Genomic DNA, 14576 nt, shown 5'->3' with positions numbered 1-14576 from the left:
GAGAAAAGATTTTTCCTTTCTTCTTTGAAGAATAAGGAACAAATTCTGCCCTCAGATACGATTTGAAATCTGCTGTTATAGCAAATGAGGTTGGGGTTTTTTCCTTATAAGAAGTAAGAATGTGCCCTTAAATGATGAAAAAAGAAATGCCTTTGAAGTCGAGCTCTCAGTCAAATAAATAAGTACAGTGAGTATAAGACCATCTATCTAGACAAAGGAAATTGGTTAGAAATAAGTTTCCATAATACAGGATAACATGTTAGCAGTACAAATCTCTCCCTTCCTAAGGGGTAACCATACACCTCCCAGCTGTGATTATTCACAGGAATCTTACCACAATTCCCTTTTGCCTTCCCCAGGTCGGAGTGAAGCCCTGCAGCTGCCTCAGTGGTGGCACGTGTGTCACCAATATTAAATACCCTCCAGGCCTTGGTGAATACCTGTGCTTGTGTCCAAATGGATTTGATGGAGAATTCTGCCAGGAAGACATCAGGGACTGCAAATCAAACCCCTGTGGCAGCGGAACCTGTGTGGACAGCGTGGAGAGCTACTTTTGTAAATGCCCCCCTGGTCTGGGAGGTAACACCTCTCTGTTTGCACCTCTGGTTTAACTGCAGTGAGCTACAGGATTTTTTTGAGTGTAGCATGACCACAATATGTGCCAAATGGACTGCAAACATAACCCTGCTCTTCTGCTGCCATGGCTTAGCTTTAGACATGGGGAGATGTCTAAAAATCTAATGATAAGGAAAAATGATATCTAATGATATCATCATTAACTAATGATAAGGAAAAATGACCTAACGCTCTGTTGTCCTGAAATGATCGCTCAAGGAGGGTGTGAACCTCCTGGATCTCTGCTCCTTCCTCCTCATTTCCCATGGATTTGTCCATACATGAGATGAAAGAGAGAAAAGGCAAAGATCCAGGGCACTCAACAGGATTTCACTTAATTAAGCTGAGGAAAGAACTAGGATTAAATGAGGTTTCTTAGGTTTAGGAAGAAGTAGATACGGAAAACACAGAAAAATAAATTGTCCTTTAGCCCCACTTGAAGATTCATTAAATTTAAGCATTAGAAAACCACAAGCCCAGTGAGTTGTCAAACATGATGATGAAACAAAATCTAACCCTTGAAATTCTTCAAGATTAGTGCCCTGGTTTCAAAATACTGTCCATGCCAAAACCAGAACAGCTGGCCAAAATGTGTTTTTAAGAAATTAAGGGAAGAAAGATGATCACTTAACCCTCTGCTCTGTTCACATTCTGGAGACCCATAAGGTTGGCTGCTGCCAGTGTTACAGGTTTGAAAAATAAAGAAGTAACATCAAATGCACATAATTATTACTGCTTATTGTGCATAAATACAGAAGCCCCCTCATTTTTAAACAAAAGCAGTGAACAGAATTTACTCAGTGGGCAAGGTACCCTTCCTTCCTGTCAGCAGCTCCTGAAACCTTTATTGCTTTGGTCATGTGGGACTGCAAGCCCAGATTTCATTTCTATGAAATTCCAGCAGAAATGAAAAATAAAAATCATGAAAAAATAAAAATGGCCTAAAAGATCTGCGACACCTAATCTGTGTTGACTCCAGGTAATGCCACCTAATGGCCAAAGCCTGCTGCTGTCCAAAGTGTTTACACCACCAGAGACTCCACTGAGGCACGAACACGCAAGCCTAAGCATGGAGAATAAAGTTCTTACATAGAAGTTTGATCAAATAAAAGTCCCTAAGACAGCCAATCATATGCGGAATGTCTTTGATCCCCTGGAAAGAACATTCCTATGAGCACAGGAAAATTTGGGAACTTTTAATGGTGTAATTTAGGGAGACATACAATGAGAAAAAAAGTTTTGATTGCCTGTAAGGAGTTGGATTAAATGAACAAAAATCAATATAATTCCATGATTTAATAACTTCAGTGGACCTGCTGACTGGACACACAGCACTTTGATGGCCAGAGAAAAAAACGGGTTTTCTTGCACCTTTAGTTCTTGCAAGTTAAATAACAGCATAAGCGTTTTGCTGTTCTTCCCTGTTCTTCCCGAAATGCCAAAACACAAGCAATGAAACAAAATAAGATATGATTGAGTGAAAAAAAGAATACATCTCAAAGTTTTAATAGCAGGTGAAAAATTATAAACAAGTGGAGCTTCAAGCCAGCTGGGAAGCAGATGATTTTACTTCAGAGCAGGTTCGGTGACAACAATAAAAGCTCATTCTCGATGCTGTGTTTATGCCTCAATTCCCCAGAAAACCATCAATAATCTTATGAGAAGGCAATGCTATGCAGCTCAAGTGGCAACACCATTTCGCCATCAAATCTTTACAAATGACAGCAAACAGGCAGTAGAAACAAGAAGTGAACTTGTGAGAGTTTCCCAAACACCCCTGCAAGGGAAGCAGCAACTCAGGTGCATCAGTGTGAGGGTAAAATGTAAGAATGGGAACGAGGCAGGGAGAAAAGCCAGTAGAAAATCTGAGAGAAGGCTGACTCCATAATTATGACTGGATCTCTGAGTGTTCAAAGTTCATTCATTTTTCATCTGCATTGTCAACAAGATAACAAGGATCCCTGTTGTTTATTCTTTTGGCCACAGAAAGCAAGAACATCACCCACCTGAGAGCAGAACTTGAAAACTGTCCCAGTCACAAAATCATTATTTCTTTCCCCATATACCAGTGATTAGTACAGAGGTGGGGGTGGGATGGGGAGCAACATGGAACTATAATTTCATTTCATATTTCAGGAAACTGAGGAAACTCCCAGGATTTGTTGATGGTTTCTAATAACCACAGAGACCCTAAATGGGATTTTTCTATTCCTTTGGAGTCAATGTGAACACAGGGAAAAAAAATCTTTCTTTGCATCTGTAGGTGGTCAGCTCCTATCGAGGCATAAAAGGACTTTATTTCTCAAACAACTTCCCATGCAGGGATGGAGAAATACAGCTGGCACACAAACAGATGGTTCAGCCTTGGAACTTGATGAACTTCTATTCCTATTATTTTTATTTGTACTGTAGCAGTGCCAAGACAGTTGAGACTCCCCTCTGCTACAGGGCACAGGAGGTCGTGCAAACAGAATGATTGACACTTCTTGGTGCAGACAGTTTCCTGTCCATTTCTGCTGCTTCTGCAGCATCATTCAGCCACGTTTCAGCCTTTGCAAACATTTCTCCTTGAATTCATCACGATTATCATTATGCCCGAACTGGTCAGGCACTGTTTAAAATCAAATCTGTCTGAAAAGTAGTGCTTGCACAGTATCACCTTTACGTCACAAAAATCAGCCAAGTGGCCGAATTTTACGATTTATCTTGTTGCTTATGATATTCCTTTGATTTCTGTAATTCTCTTGTCTTTGAGATTTAAAAGATAGGCCTTTGCAGTGAAAATAGAGTATTTGTAGGGGAGAAGGAGAGTATGAGAGGGACCAAGGGAGAAGTGACTCTTTTTACTGAAACTGGGAACTTTGGTCCTACTCTCACTGTTTATGGCAGCATGTTTAGTCTTTGTATGTTACTCATAGAAAGGAAGTAATTACTAATCTAATCAGACGGCTACTTATTCAATATTTTTCATGTGATGTCTAATAATTTCCCAATGCATCACCAGAAATCAGCATCAGAAAAAAGCTGCCTGATACCAGGATGTGATAACTGAATAGTGAAATATAAACAGCCAAAATTTAACAAGGGAAGGAAAAAGGTAAGCCTAGCCCTGCAACAGGGTGATGTCCAGTTTCAAGAAATGAAGCAAGAAGCATGAAAACCATAATAAATTAGCTTGAGATGGCATAGGAAAAGGGATGTGGCTTGTGTGCTGCTGTTCCTTTTTCCTCAAGAAGCAGCTGCCACGGGAAGGTTATGTCAGTGGCTTTTTAGGTAGTTCAATCTATAAAGAGACTTCCATTTGAGTTTTCTACCTTGAGATGCTATTTTAAGTTGAAAGGACTAGTGGCAGCTGTTTGCAATGCTGAAGCAATGAGAGATTATACTGTAGGAGATGAATAATAATGCTCTGTTTTTATCATCCTGCAATTCATTCCTCTGTGACAAATTTCTTTTTTGAAGGAAAAAAAAAAGAAGATTCTTTTATCCTTAGACCTTTTACCCCAATAAAGCTGGATATCTGATATGGATCAAAACTTTCTGTACCTGGTGCTATGTCTTGGGGCATGTCCCTGGATTCTCCAGAAGCTGTCCCAATCTCCTTGTATATTCCTACATGGATAAAGGGGATATCTTACTAAAAGTGGTCTGGGCTAGTTTGTGACTGCTCTCGTTCCGTACATCCTGTGATCACCTGTAGCCAAGCAAGTTTGCCCAAGTGCACAGAGACAGCAGCACCTGAAGCCTGAAGGAGTTTTAAACAACATTATATTTGATTACTCTGCCTCATTGCTGTTCAGATAGTAGTTTTATCTTTTGGGTCACCCTCCCCTAGAAGTATTCATTAAATTCACTCAAAGTTGTGAATTTGAATATCAGTTAAGGGATTTTTATGGGATCTAAAATCAGCAATAATCAAACGATATTGTTTTGGATTCAGATCCTGTGGCAGCCTATCCTCTGAATACCAGTACTGTGGCTCAGTGACACTTTCAGAATGTTTCTCCAAATTTTGATTTTATAAATCTGATCGGGTTGTTTTATAAATCTGATCATTTTGTAAGGTTTACCTTCAACCAGACTCTATCAGGCTAGTTCACAGTTATGTGAGGTTCACATAGAAACAGAAAGTACAACAGAGGTCAGTACGTGGCTCCTCATATCCTAAAGCCAAAATGGTGAAATTCATGGGGTTCTTCAGTACATGACAAAGATCTCACATTAACAGGACAACCAAAGCAGCAGCAAAGACATGAAATACAGGGGCAATATTAATTTCATTTATGTGCATTTTTATTTAACATGCACAACTTTCCATGAGCAGGAGTCTCAAATTCAGCCCTTCTGGTGCCAATAACTACAGTAATAAACAGTGTGATAAAAGCAGGTTTAAGTGAGACAGTGGGGAATTTGGTTGAAACATGAGTGACATACTCTGTAATGAGTTTGCAGCTGAGAAGTGAGCCTTTGTCTGCTTCAACATGTGAGCTGAACTATAAACAGGGAACCTTTCCTGATTATTAACTTCCCTTTTGCTTTGCCACAGGGCTTACTTGTCAGGAAGACAAGAATGAATGTGAAGACAGTCTTTGTTTTCCTGGAGTGTCTTGTTTGAATACGTTTGGATCTTATGCATGTGGAGTTTGCCCCACTGGGATGGAGGGAAATGGTAAAATTTGCAAATGTAAGTGTTTTACATGATTTATTTTATTAGATGGGGGGGAGGGCAGGGGAAAATGGGTTCAATTCCACTCTTATTATACCTAATCGAGTATTTTGCCACTCATCTCAAGTACAGAGCCTTAAATGTACAAAACAGATTATTGTCATGTTATATTAATGAGGATATTTGCAAATTGCTCTGCTATTGCTCACTTTGGTAGAGAATGAACACCACAGCACACAAAGTACTTCACAGATAGATAATTTACCAAGGACACTCTGCACGTTCTCCACTGTTTCACTCCTACATACAAATCCATGAGTATATTGGGGAGCACCTCTGATTTTGCTTTGGGTACAAGATGAGGAAAAAGGTCAATGTTCCAACCTTTCCATCCTTTCACCTGTTTCTGAGGTGTGTTTTCATTAGAGGACACAGCCCAGAGATGTTTGGCATGAAGTCATTCCTCAGATCCCAGCTAATGAAGAAAAGGGCCATGAACAGTTTTAGAACTGCTCAATATTTTCTTTTAGAGTAACAGACTCTTTATTGAGGAGCCTACAGTGACTTTGTCCTCTGAGACCTTCCCAGTGCACTTGATGTGACTCACACACACTCTGCTTGTCTCAGTCACATAGATAAAAGCCTTCTTTTCTAACATTTTTTTTAACTTGATGGAGATAAATCAACACTTAAAGATTTTTACTTGTTTGTTGGTATTTCCAAAGAAATCCAAGAAGTGAAAGATGCAGATATTTATTGTGCAGCCATTAATATTTCCTCATATTGACTACAGAAAGGAAAAAAATTGTCCATCGTAAATAGACTGAGTGGTAACTGCAGGACCCTGGCACCAGCAGCACTGCCTTTGCCAGATTTACCAAACATCCCTTCAATCACATTGCCAAACATCTGTATGTAAAGTTTTCTGTGCTCTATCATTTGGCCACATTGGTTATATCAAAGTGATTTTGCATCTGTTTCACAAATGCATAATTTTGTGGTTAATTTGACCCACAAAGGAAAGAGATACCAAATAATGTGCTTTTGAAAGATATAACATTTCTTACTTTGCATTTTTTAATTACAGAAAAAAAAATCAGTTTCTGAAATGCACATTTATTAGAAGGAATAAACCTGAGGGCTTATCTGTTCATCCAGGATAGGATAGAAATCATTATTTTTAGCTCTGATTCAGAGACTTAGCATTCCTGCTCATACTTCCCTTGCTTAAGTGAGTATTAAGGGAAGGAGGGAAGGAGGACACATGTAGTTCTACAGCTCCTAAAGTGAGCAACAGCTCATTGCATTGTTTAATGTATATATAAAGAGTCAGAGTTTCAGGCTCTATTAAGAGCAGAGAATTTTCAAGAGACCCAAGGCAAGGATTGTTTTACTTGCAGCACAATCCATGTAGACTTTACCCATAATTCATTACTTTAAAATTATGCGGAAAATCGCATTTTTCAGAGTCTCCTCACTGCATCCACATGCACTTTTTACAGGTATTTTGACACACACTAAGCTGGCAGCTGAACTGACTGAACAAACGCACTCACCAGAGCTTCAGAGAGAAGGAGAGGCTTTCAAGGAGAGGCAGAACTCAGGCAGAGCACAGCCACCAGGGTGAGGTGTAGCATCCCCATCCAAGGAGCAGTGCTGTCAAAAACTGCTTGACCTGAGGCTTCCCAAGTGCCCTGAGCCCAGTGAAAGACCACGGTGCATATTAAGACTCCAGACAAGCAAAGTTCAGAGAGCTTGGGCATAATCATTTCTCCTATACTTGGTTGAAGCTTTGCTGCATGTCAGCAGCTGGACCCACCTGATCTGCCTTTATTTGCTTGTTGGTTTCCAGAGGAAACTTGTGCCAGGTTACCTGATTTTCTGTTGCTGTGGCTTTTTATCATTAATCACAGCTCAGCTCTAACATCTTGTTTCTTGTCCCTGTGATATTTTCCACAGCTGTGCTTGCTGCTGACGTTACAGAAGCTTTAAGCAATGGCAAAGGTGAATTGAACAGAACTAATGTTAAGCAGCCACTGCAATCCTTGGAGGCAAAGGATTCTCCTGTAATTAAGAATTTTAACATAAGTGATAGACACGGTAGGTATACAAGGATATGAAATATTTTTCATTTGGGGCAGTTTATGTATTCAGAAATCATTAATTTTAACTCCTTAACAGTAAATAAAAATTAGTTGTTTATAACACAAGAAAATTTGGGTTAGGAAAAAAACACTCTTAATACATCAGACTGTGGATTGACACTAAACAATTTGACATGGAAGGGAGGCATTACAACAATAACAGTCAGAGTGGTCAGACTTAATTAGAAACCACACCACTTCTGAGGCAGGGCGAAACCACTCCAAATTGTAGTGGTCAATGGAAAGCAAGATGATAAAAGTGGCAGCTTATGCCAGCTTGCCATGACCAAGTGCTGCTGGTGTTTTATTTCAGTGTTTATTGGGCAGACACTGAATTGCCACTGAGTTTTAAGTATTAGTGAAGATCAGCTCGAGGAATGAACTTGCCTGTGGCAGTACCTTTTCCCAGAGGTGCATCACTCTCTGACATGGGTGTGCACCTGCATGATGCTTGTGTTGGTCCTGCTCTAATGAGTGTTGCATTTTTAATTGATTTTCCAGTGGGAGCAGGCAGCAAAAAATTGAGATTGGTCATATCTGTAGTGTAGAGACATATGTAAAATGAAAGGTTTATCTTACCCTAGTTTTTTTTCAATATCTGTACCAAGCCAGCCAACCCCTAAGCAGAACTTGCCTCCTGCAGGTATCCTATCTCATGATGCTCTAGGCAAAGTGCAAGAATAATGCAGAAAATACTTGAGAATCATGATGGAGACCTCACTGGAAGCAATTAAAAAAGATCTACTATCACCATTAAGATTGTATTCATCATCTGTTCTCTGTCTTGACACTATTAAATACTTCACAGGCAGTTCATATACACTTGCTATTCAGTGACATCATAAGTGGTAAAATATTATATACTACCAGAGTGTTAAATTTTGCACGTTGTCCTAAGATAATTAAAGTTTTCTGTAATACAAGATTTGACACATTAAGGATGATTTCCAGATCAGAAACATATGTACTTCACAGTGTGGCTTCAAAAGTAGAGTATAGGTGCTGTAATGCTTGCTCATTACCTTCCAATTATAAAAGACCAAAAAGATGTCATATACTACCTTTTCTCACTCAGTTAATCTTTCACTTACGCTGAAAATTACAGTTTCTGTATTTTACAAGATAAATGCCAAACAACTTCGAGTAATAAACTTGAAAACATATAATTAGAGGACTAATAAATCTTGCTTTAATGAGAAACAGCTGTTCTGTTACACTGTGCCTACAGGACATTCTCATGTTTGGCTCAAGGTTTGGGAACATTTCACGTTAATGAGTTTAAAAGGATAAAGGTAGTTATAAAGCTTTAGCTGGGCTCGGGCAGTCACTGCTTGTTGTAGTCCAGGGCACGGGGAAAACCCCTCAAACTGCCCTGGGGGGTACAGGACCCCTGCCGGGACCCCAGGAAAGCATTGCCTTTGACCTTAGCCCATGGGAAAAACTGCCAACACTCATGGTTGAAATGAGAACAAAAAAAATTTAAATTAGATGGTAGTTTAGTTTGTCACAAGGTGAAAATTTGTAGCTTGGGGTTTTTAGAATGGAAGTAAATAGAGGCAAGATGGAGAATTTTGGGCAGTGTCTTAAGTTCTTCTCTTTCTTCTTCTACTCCATCTTCTGCTGTGACTGTGGCACAAAGACATTGGTAGAATGCATGTGATGTAGAAAATTGCGTGTCTAAAATTAGTAGTAATTATTGGTACAAAATTGTAAATACAGTATGTTTCAAGAGTTAATTGGGTTAGAAGTCCTTAAGAGACCTTGGAGGCCAGGTCTTGTGCTCTTGGCAGCGGTGTCTTTCAACGTGCTAAGCCTGGTGTTAGGGGTGCGCTGACCTTCAGATAAAAAACTTAATAAACACCTTTCAAGACCGAGCTGTGAGATCCGCTCTTCTTTCTAACTCTGGCACAGGACTTTGAAAAGGGAAAAAAAAAAAAAACCTAATTAGGGGAATCTTGGACTTGAAACGCAAGAACTGCTAAATTTTAGATGTGGTGAGTCTGATAAATTACTGATCAGAGGCTGGGGCTCCCTTGTTTTTGGCCTTGCAGCCCACAGGCCCAGCTGTGCCAGCCGGCCGTGTTTCCCCGGAGCGCCGTGCTTCGACAGGAAGCCGCCTCACGTCGGGTACATCTGTGGCCGCTGCCCACCAGGGCTCCTGGGAAATGGGAGAATCTGCACCAAAGTCCCCAGAACAGGTACTCTCGATTTTGTTTAGAATTTTTGAAATGTTTCGCAAAGAAAGGCTGTGAGAGGGTGTGAGCTTGCACAGCATTACAACACACTGCACTCTGGAATCAAAGCCTGGCGGGCTGTGCTCTGTCACTCTCACCTGAGGAGCAGCTGGCAGGACTTAACTCAGGGATACCTGGCTCCATGAGCTGAAATCCAATAGATTAACCACCTCCTTTGCTACTAGGGGGAATTCTTCATGTCAGGACTTGTTCAATGATATGAATCGCCAGGTCTGTATTTCTGCCACAGCACTGGCACAGGAATGCAGGACTCGTTTCCTCCTCAGTAAGATCAGAACATGACACATGCCGGTATCAATCAGCCCTCCCTCTTTCCTAATTCTTCTGCTGCAAGGCATCTGTTCTGCAGGGTGACCTGTGAAGACAACAATAAACAAAGTCTCGTGCAAGAGCAACTATACCAACAGCTGAGGGCAGCAGATAATTAAAGAATTTCTATAGTATTGTTTATAGTCTGAGCAATAACCTTCCTTGGGGAGATGAAAATCAGCTGCTCCCTTTAATCTCTGAGGACTGAAGAGAAGGCCTCATTAAAAGAGATCTTCTGCTGTGGTGAAAGAAAAGCTGGGTCCTGACCCCGAGCACAAAGTGGAGATGGCAGAGCAACCACTGTGCTCTGATCCTGCTCCATCTCAATGGTATTCCCATAATACAATGTATGGTTCTGTAGGGACAGTCTGGATGATTGTCCCCTTTATACTGCACAGACTGCACTGCCAACACCAGTCATGTTTATTCTTTAATAACAGTAGTTGCCAGGTAGGATTCCTTGAAATCTTTTTCCTAAGTATTCAAGACTGAGTGGCTTGAAACCTGTCAAATTGTTCCCTGACCTCCCACACTTGACCAACCCCCCTTCACTTCCCATTCTGTATCCAAATCAATGATTGTTACCTTGGTGTTATATTTCAACACACTCTATCAAAGTGGAAGCAATTTTACTGCTTACTGTAGGTATCATCCAATCTCTTGGAACTATAAATTGATTTTAGCCAGTTCTCAGAATCTAAAGGTCACAAAAATAAACTCAACAATGTTTCGCTCCCCAGCAATGACTATGTACAAAGTATTAGTTAGTCTGCCAGCATCACTACGCCAGCTATTGACTCTTCCATAACTTGTGGAAGCTGTAAAAGTGGCTGAGGAAGAAAAAAAATCATTGTGCATATAAATAACTTTTCTGTTATTGCCCAAAGCTGGGCCTTGTCATTAATGCGATAATGGGATACACATTGTGCACCCCAAAGGTCCTTTAAATGCTGTTGAGTAGAACAGACATTCTACAGCTGCAGGTATTGGTACAGTAAATCAGGCACACTTACACTGTGCTTATATAAACATTAACCAATAAATTTGTCTGTGTTCTAGAAAGGGGAGTGCAGAGGGAAGCTGCCATTTGCTCTGATTCATACCTGTCATATACAACTCCAGGCAAAGTTGTAAGAAGTATCCCAGGTATCAGGATCTGAAACAAATACATGCTTCCTTCAAAAGTGAGCTGTGCATCAGAGGCAGGGGGATTGTTTTACATTTTTCTCTTGATTATGCAAACTGAGCCACAACTTCATGCTGCAAATGATGCCAGCTTGAACTCTTCAGGAAGAGAATGAAGAGGAAAATATTTTTTTTTTTTTTTTGTTCCAACAGAACCTTATATTCACTCTTGTGAATTATATCACAATACAAGCAATGAGAATTTTGTGCCTCAAGGTTAAATGAAAGTTCTCATTTGTTTTAATACTTAGAAATGAAAGCAATTGTTGCAGCTGTGTGAGTGTCCTAATTTATGGCCAAAATGATGGGTTTAACTTTCCTTCCCAACTGCTTTGCCAGTAGAAGAAGCAGCATTGTATAGCATTGATGACTAAAAGATATCAGACAAAAAAGAATTAACTCTCAATTAAATTTATGTACAATTGTGGATTATGATTTTTGTGAAATCCTCCCTGTTGGAATAATAGCTTCTCTCCTTGGTAACTTATGCTATCAATCTTCAAATGAAACAGAACAAATCCTCTTCAGCTTGCTGCAGTGCTTATGAAGGTACTGAGATTATGTGCCACTTCTTCCCAACTCTAGTAATTTTAATCTAAAAAAACTCCTGCTAATCCCTATTTTGTACTTTTATTGGCTGCTTTTGACAGGAAATTATACTCAATTGCAGTGATTTAAGGATTAAAGGATAAGTATTTCTTCACACTGAAACCACAAAAATTACCCAATGCTTTTGTAGGCTGCCGAGGAGAAAAAATATTCTGGAAGAAAATTGTTCCCTAAGTCAGTGTTTGATGAGCTGCACCCAAAAATTCCTTCAATTTTGATTTATAATCAACAAAGTACCATTTCCTCAGCATTGATATGTGGTGGGTATTCATCTCTTGAAGTGCTTGACTTACTGCAAACTATGTAACTCTAAAAATAAGTTTCTGAGCTACATTTATCTGCTCTAAAAATGCAGGGCCTCATTCTGTTCTCACTTACATATTTTACCTGGCTTATATCTGTAGTTTGTACCATTTTAAACTGACCAGACTTGGTTGCAATTTTTCTTGAAGTACATCAGAACAGTCTTAAGGAAAAGTCTGTATGGAATTTCACATATAAAGGGGTTTTTTTAATTTAAAAAAAAAAAAAAAAAACAGATTCTCCTATCAGAAACAAAAAGCTATTCCTGTCCCTTTCAGACCCATAAAGCAGGTATCCTACATTTATTTAAAAATTTACTAGTAGGGTCAAAAGTCCCTGAAGTGTGCTGGCATTGCAATAAAGAGGAAAGCCTATGGAATTTAAATCTGTCCAGGCTTCCCTGGGCACATTTCACTTTTGTATAAAATATCTGTTGCTTTTTTGCTGGAAGAGGCAGATCTATTAAATCAAACCACCCAGTATCATTGGTCATACTCTTGGCACAAAGAAAATGAATATATCCTAATGGGGATGCTGGTGATGTTCCTGCATGCTGCAATATTAGTTCTCGTCAGGCGCTGTGGGTATTTCTCCAGACTGGTTTCATCACTCACAGTCACACAGATACCCATCTGTTTGCACTTTCTTTAGCAGGTTAGAGAGGTTGGTGTCATCACAAAGGATTTATTTTTTAACTATTAGTAAATCAGCAATTTTACCGGACAAAGCGGTGCCATATCCATCACCCATAAAAAATTGTTTGTTCAGAGCCAGCTCTTTCTGCCTCTCCTGGTTTAGGCAGCTGAAGATCAAGGGAGAGGGTGATTTTATGATCTCTGTAATTGAGTTCTGCTTTCCCATTCAGAACACCACTGCAAGATCTCCTGTCATAGCAGTTAATTTGCAGCATTGTAGACATTTGGCACTTGCTATACTTTTGCATGTGCAGCTGTTTGTTATGTTTACGTGCTCTGTGCTTCACACTCCTCCAGTATCTGCACTGTGCATCTGAATTCACTTTGATTTTACATCAGAGAGACCTCTGTCACCTTCTCATTTGCACCACTGTCAGATCAACATAAAGGTGTGGATTTAAAAGGAGAATAAAAGGTTTTGAAGTAAAAGAATGTGTGTGTCTTTAAACACATACTGCTCAGTCAAACACCAGAGGAACATATTAACCTTAAGTTCTGCATTCTTAAAGTTTAACTTGGAAATCCCTTCTGTCATTATTAGCACTCATCATTAATCACTATCCATGAAAAATAAATATCTCCAGTAAGAGCTTTGTCACTAACCCAAGGTTTCATGTCTGGAGCTAACTGCAGGAATAGGGACTTCTTACTGCCTGGAACCAATAAAATGATTTTGTTTCAAGAGATGACTGAAGAATGTAATAGATTCCTTTCATCTTTTATCTAACAGAATTGATGAATTTGCATTAAAAAGATCAAGGCCCAGATTCCAGTCTCACTTACCCCGGTGTAAATCATAAGTGACTCCACTGAATGAGCATTATCCTAATGGACTGAGCTGAGCACAGTTCCTGGAAGACAAAAAAAAAAAAAAAACCTGTTAAGGCAAGCACATCACACACAGGACTTTTAAACACGAGATGTGTGTGCACCAGGAGGTGTAGATAAAAGGCAAGCACTGTTCAGCATTCAGAGGGCGCTTTGCAAAGAGTAACTAACCCATCCTGACGTGGTTTATGCAATGAGTAATGAGACCTCTGTGAAGGCAGGGATGTAGATGCTGCAGCCATGAGCTGTGGAGTTTCCTGAGACCCTTGCAAAGACAAAACAGAAACACTAAACAAACAGTAAAGGATACTCTGGTTTGCCTCTGTGTGGTAACAGCTCTCAGCTCTGCCTGTGGGCTCCAAAACTGGGAAGCATTGAATGGTGATGGCTTCCTAGCTCTAACTCAGGCCGTGGAAACTCTGTCCACAATTCATCTTTGGAATGCAAGGTGGGAGTTGCTGATCCCTTTCATAAACACTGTTTCAGTGTATTTCAGGACAAAATGTACACTTTTTTCAGATGGACTAGTTGTGATGTGATGATGTCTCCTTCAAGGGATATGTGATGAAACGGCAACTGAAATGGGGTTAGAAATGCCACACAAAGACATTCCATATAAATTTGGTCTTATGAAAGAGTCAGTTTTGCAAATGGCATACCAGTAATCTTCACATGAGGCCTGGATCAGCCTGGCATTTTGGACATAAGCTCTGACCCTTTCCTGCCCTCTGAGTCTGTAATTGCCAGTGGAAATCCACTCCTGTACTTATCAAGACAGGAGGGGAATCAGAGAGAGTCTTTCTGATGTCTTTCTCTTCCTTAAGGATACCTCATAAAATATTAAGTATTTTCAGAAAAATACCAAGAGACCTTTACAGTTTATGCTATGACCCAAACATAACAACCAAAGTAGGCACAGTGGGAAGAATATGTTTAGATAATTTAGAAGATAAATGGTCTCCAGCTT

The 14576-nt window shown here is 39.8% G+C and overlaps 1 protein-coding gene across 1 annotated transcript in view; it reads left to right on the top strand.

The window, feature by feature from the left end:
- Positions 1-14576, top strand: part of LOC136293576 (von Willebrand factor D and EGF domain-containing protein-like) — a 164539-nt gene that overhangs the window by 105399 nt on the left and 44564 nt on the right. Inside the window, exons 17-20 of the mRNA XM_066190542.1 lie at positions 360-579; positions 5162-5299; positions 7241-7378; positions 9465-9623. Of these exons, the coding sequence (XP_066046639.1) occupies positions 360-579; positions 5162-5299; positions 7241-7378; positions 9465-9623 (655 nt within the window). The remainder of the gene's footprint in view (positions 1-359; positions 580-5161; positions 5300-7240; positions 7379-9464; positions 9624-14576) is intronic.

This window comes from Chamaea fasciata, unplaced genomic scaffold (assembly GCF_029207755.1).
Source record: "Chamaea fasciata isolate MVZ Bird 193981 ecotype frontalis unplaced genomic scaffold, bChaFas1.0.hap1 SCAF_8, whole genome shotgun sequence".
NCBI classification, from domain to species: domain Eukaryota; kingdom Metazoa; phylum Chordata; class Aves; order Passeriformes; family Sylviidae; genus Chamaea; species Chamaea fasciata.
The sequence above is the reverse complement of the archived record's forward strand: the minus strand, read 5'-3'. Positions and strand labels throughout refer to the sequence as shown.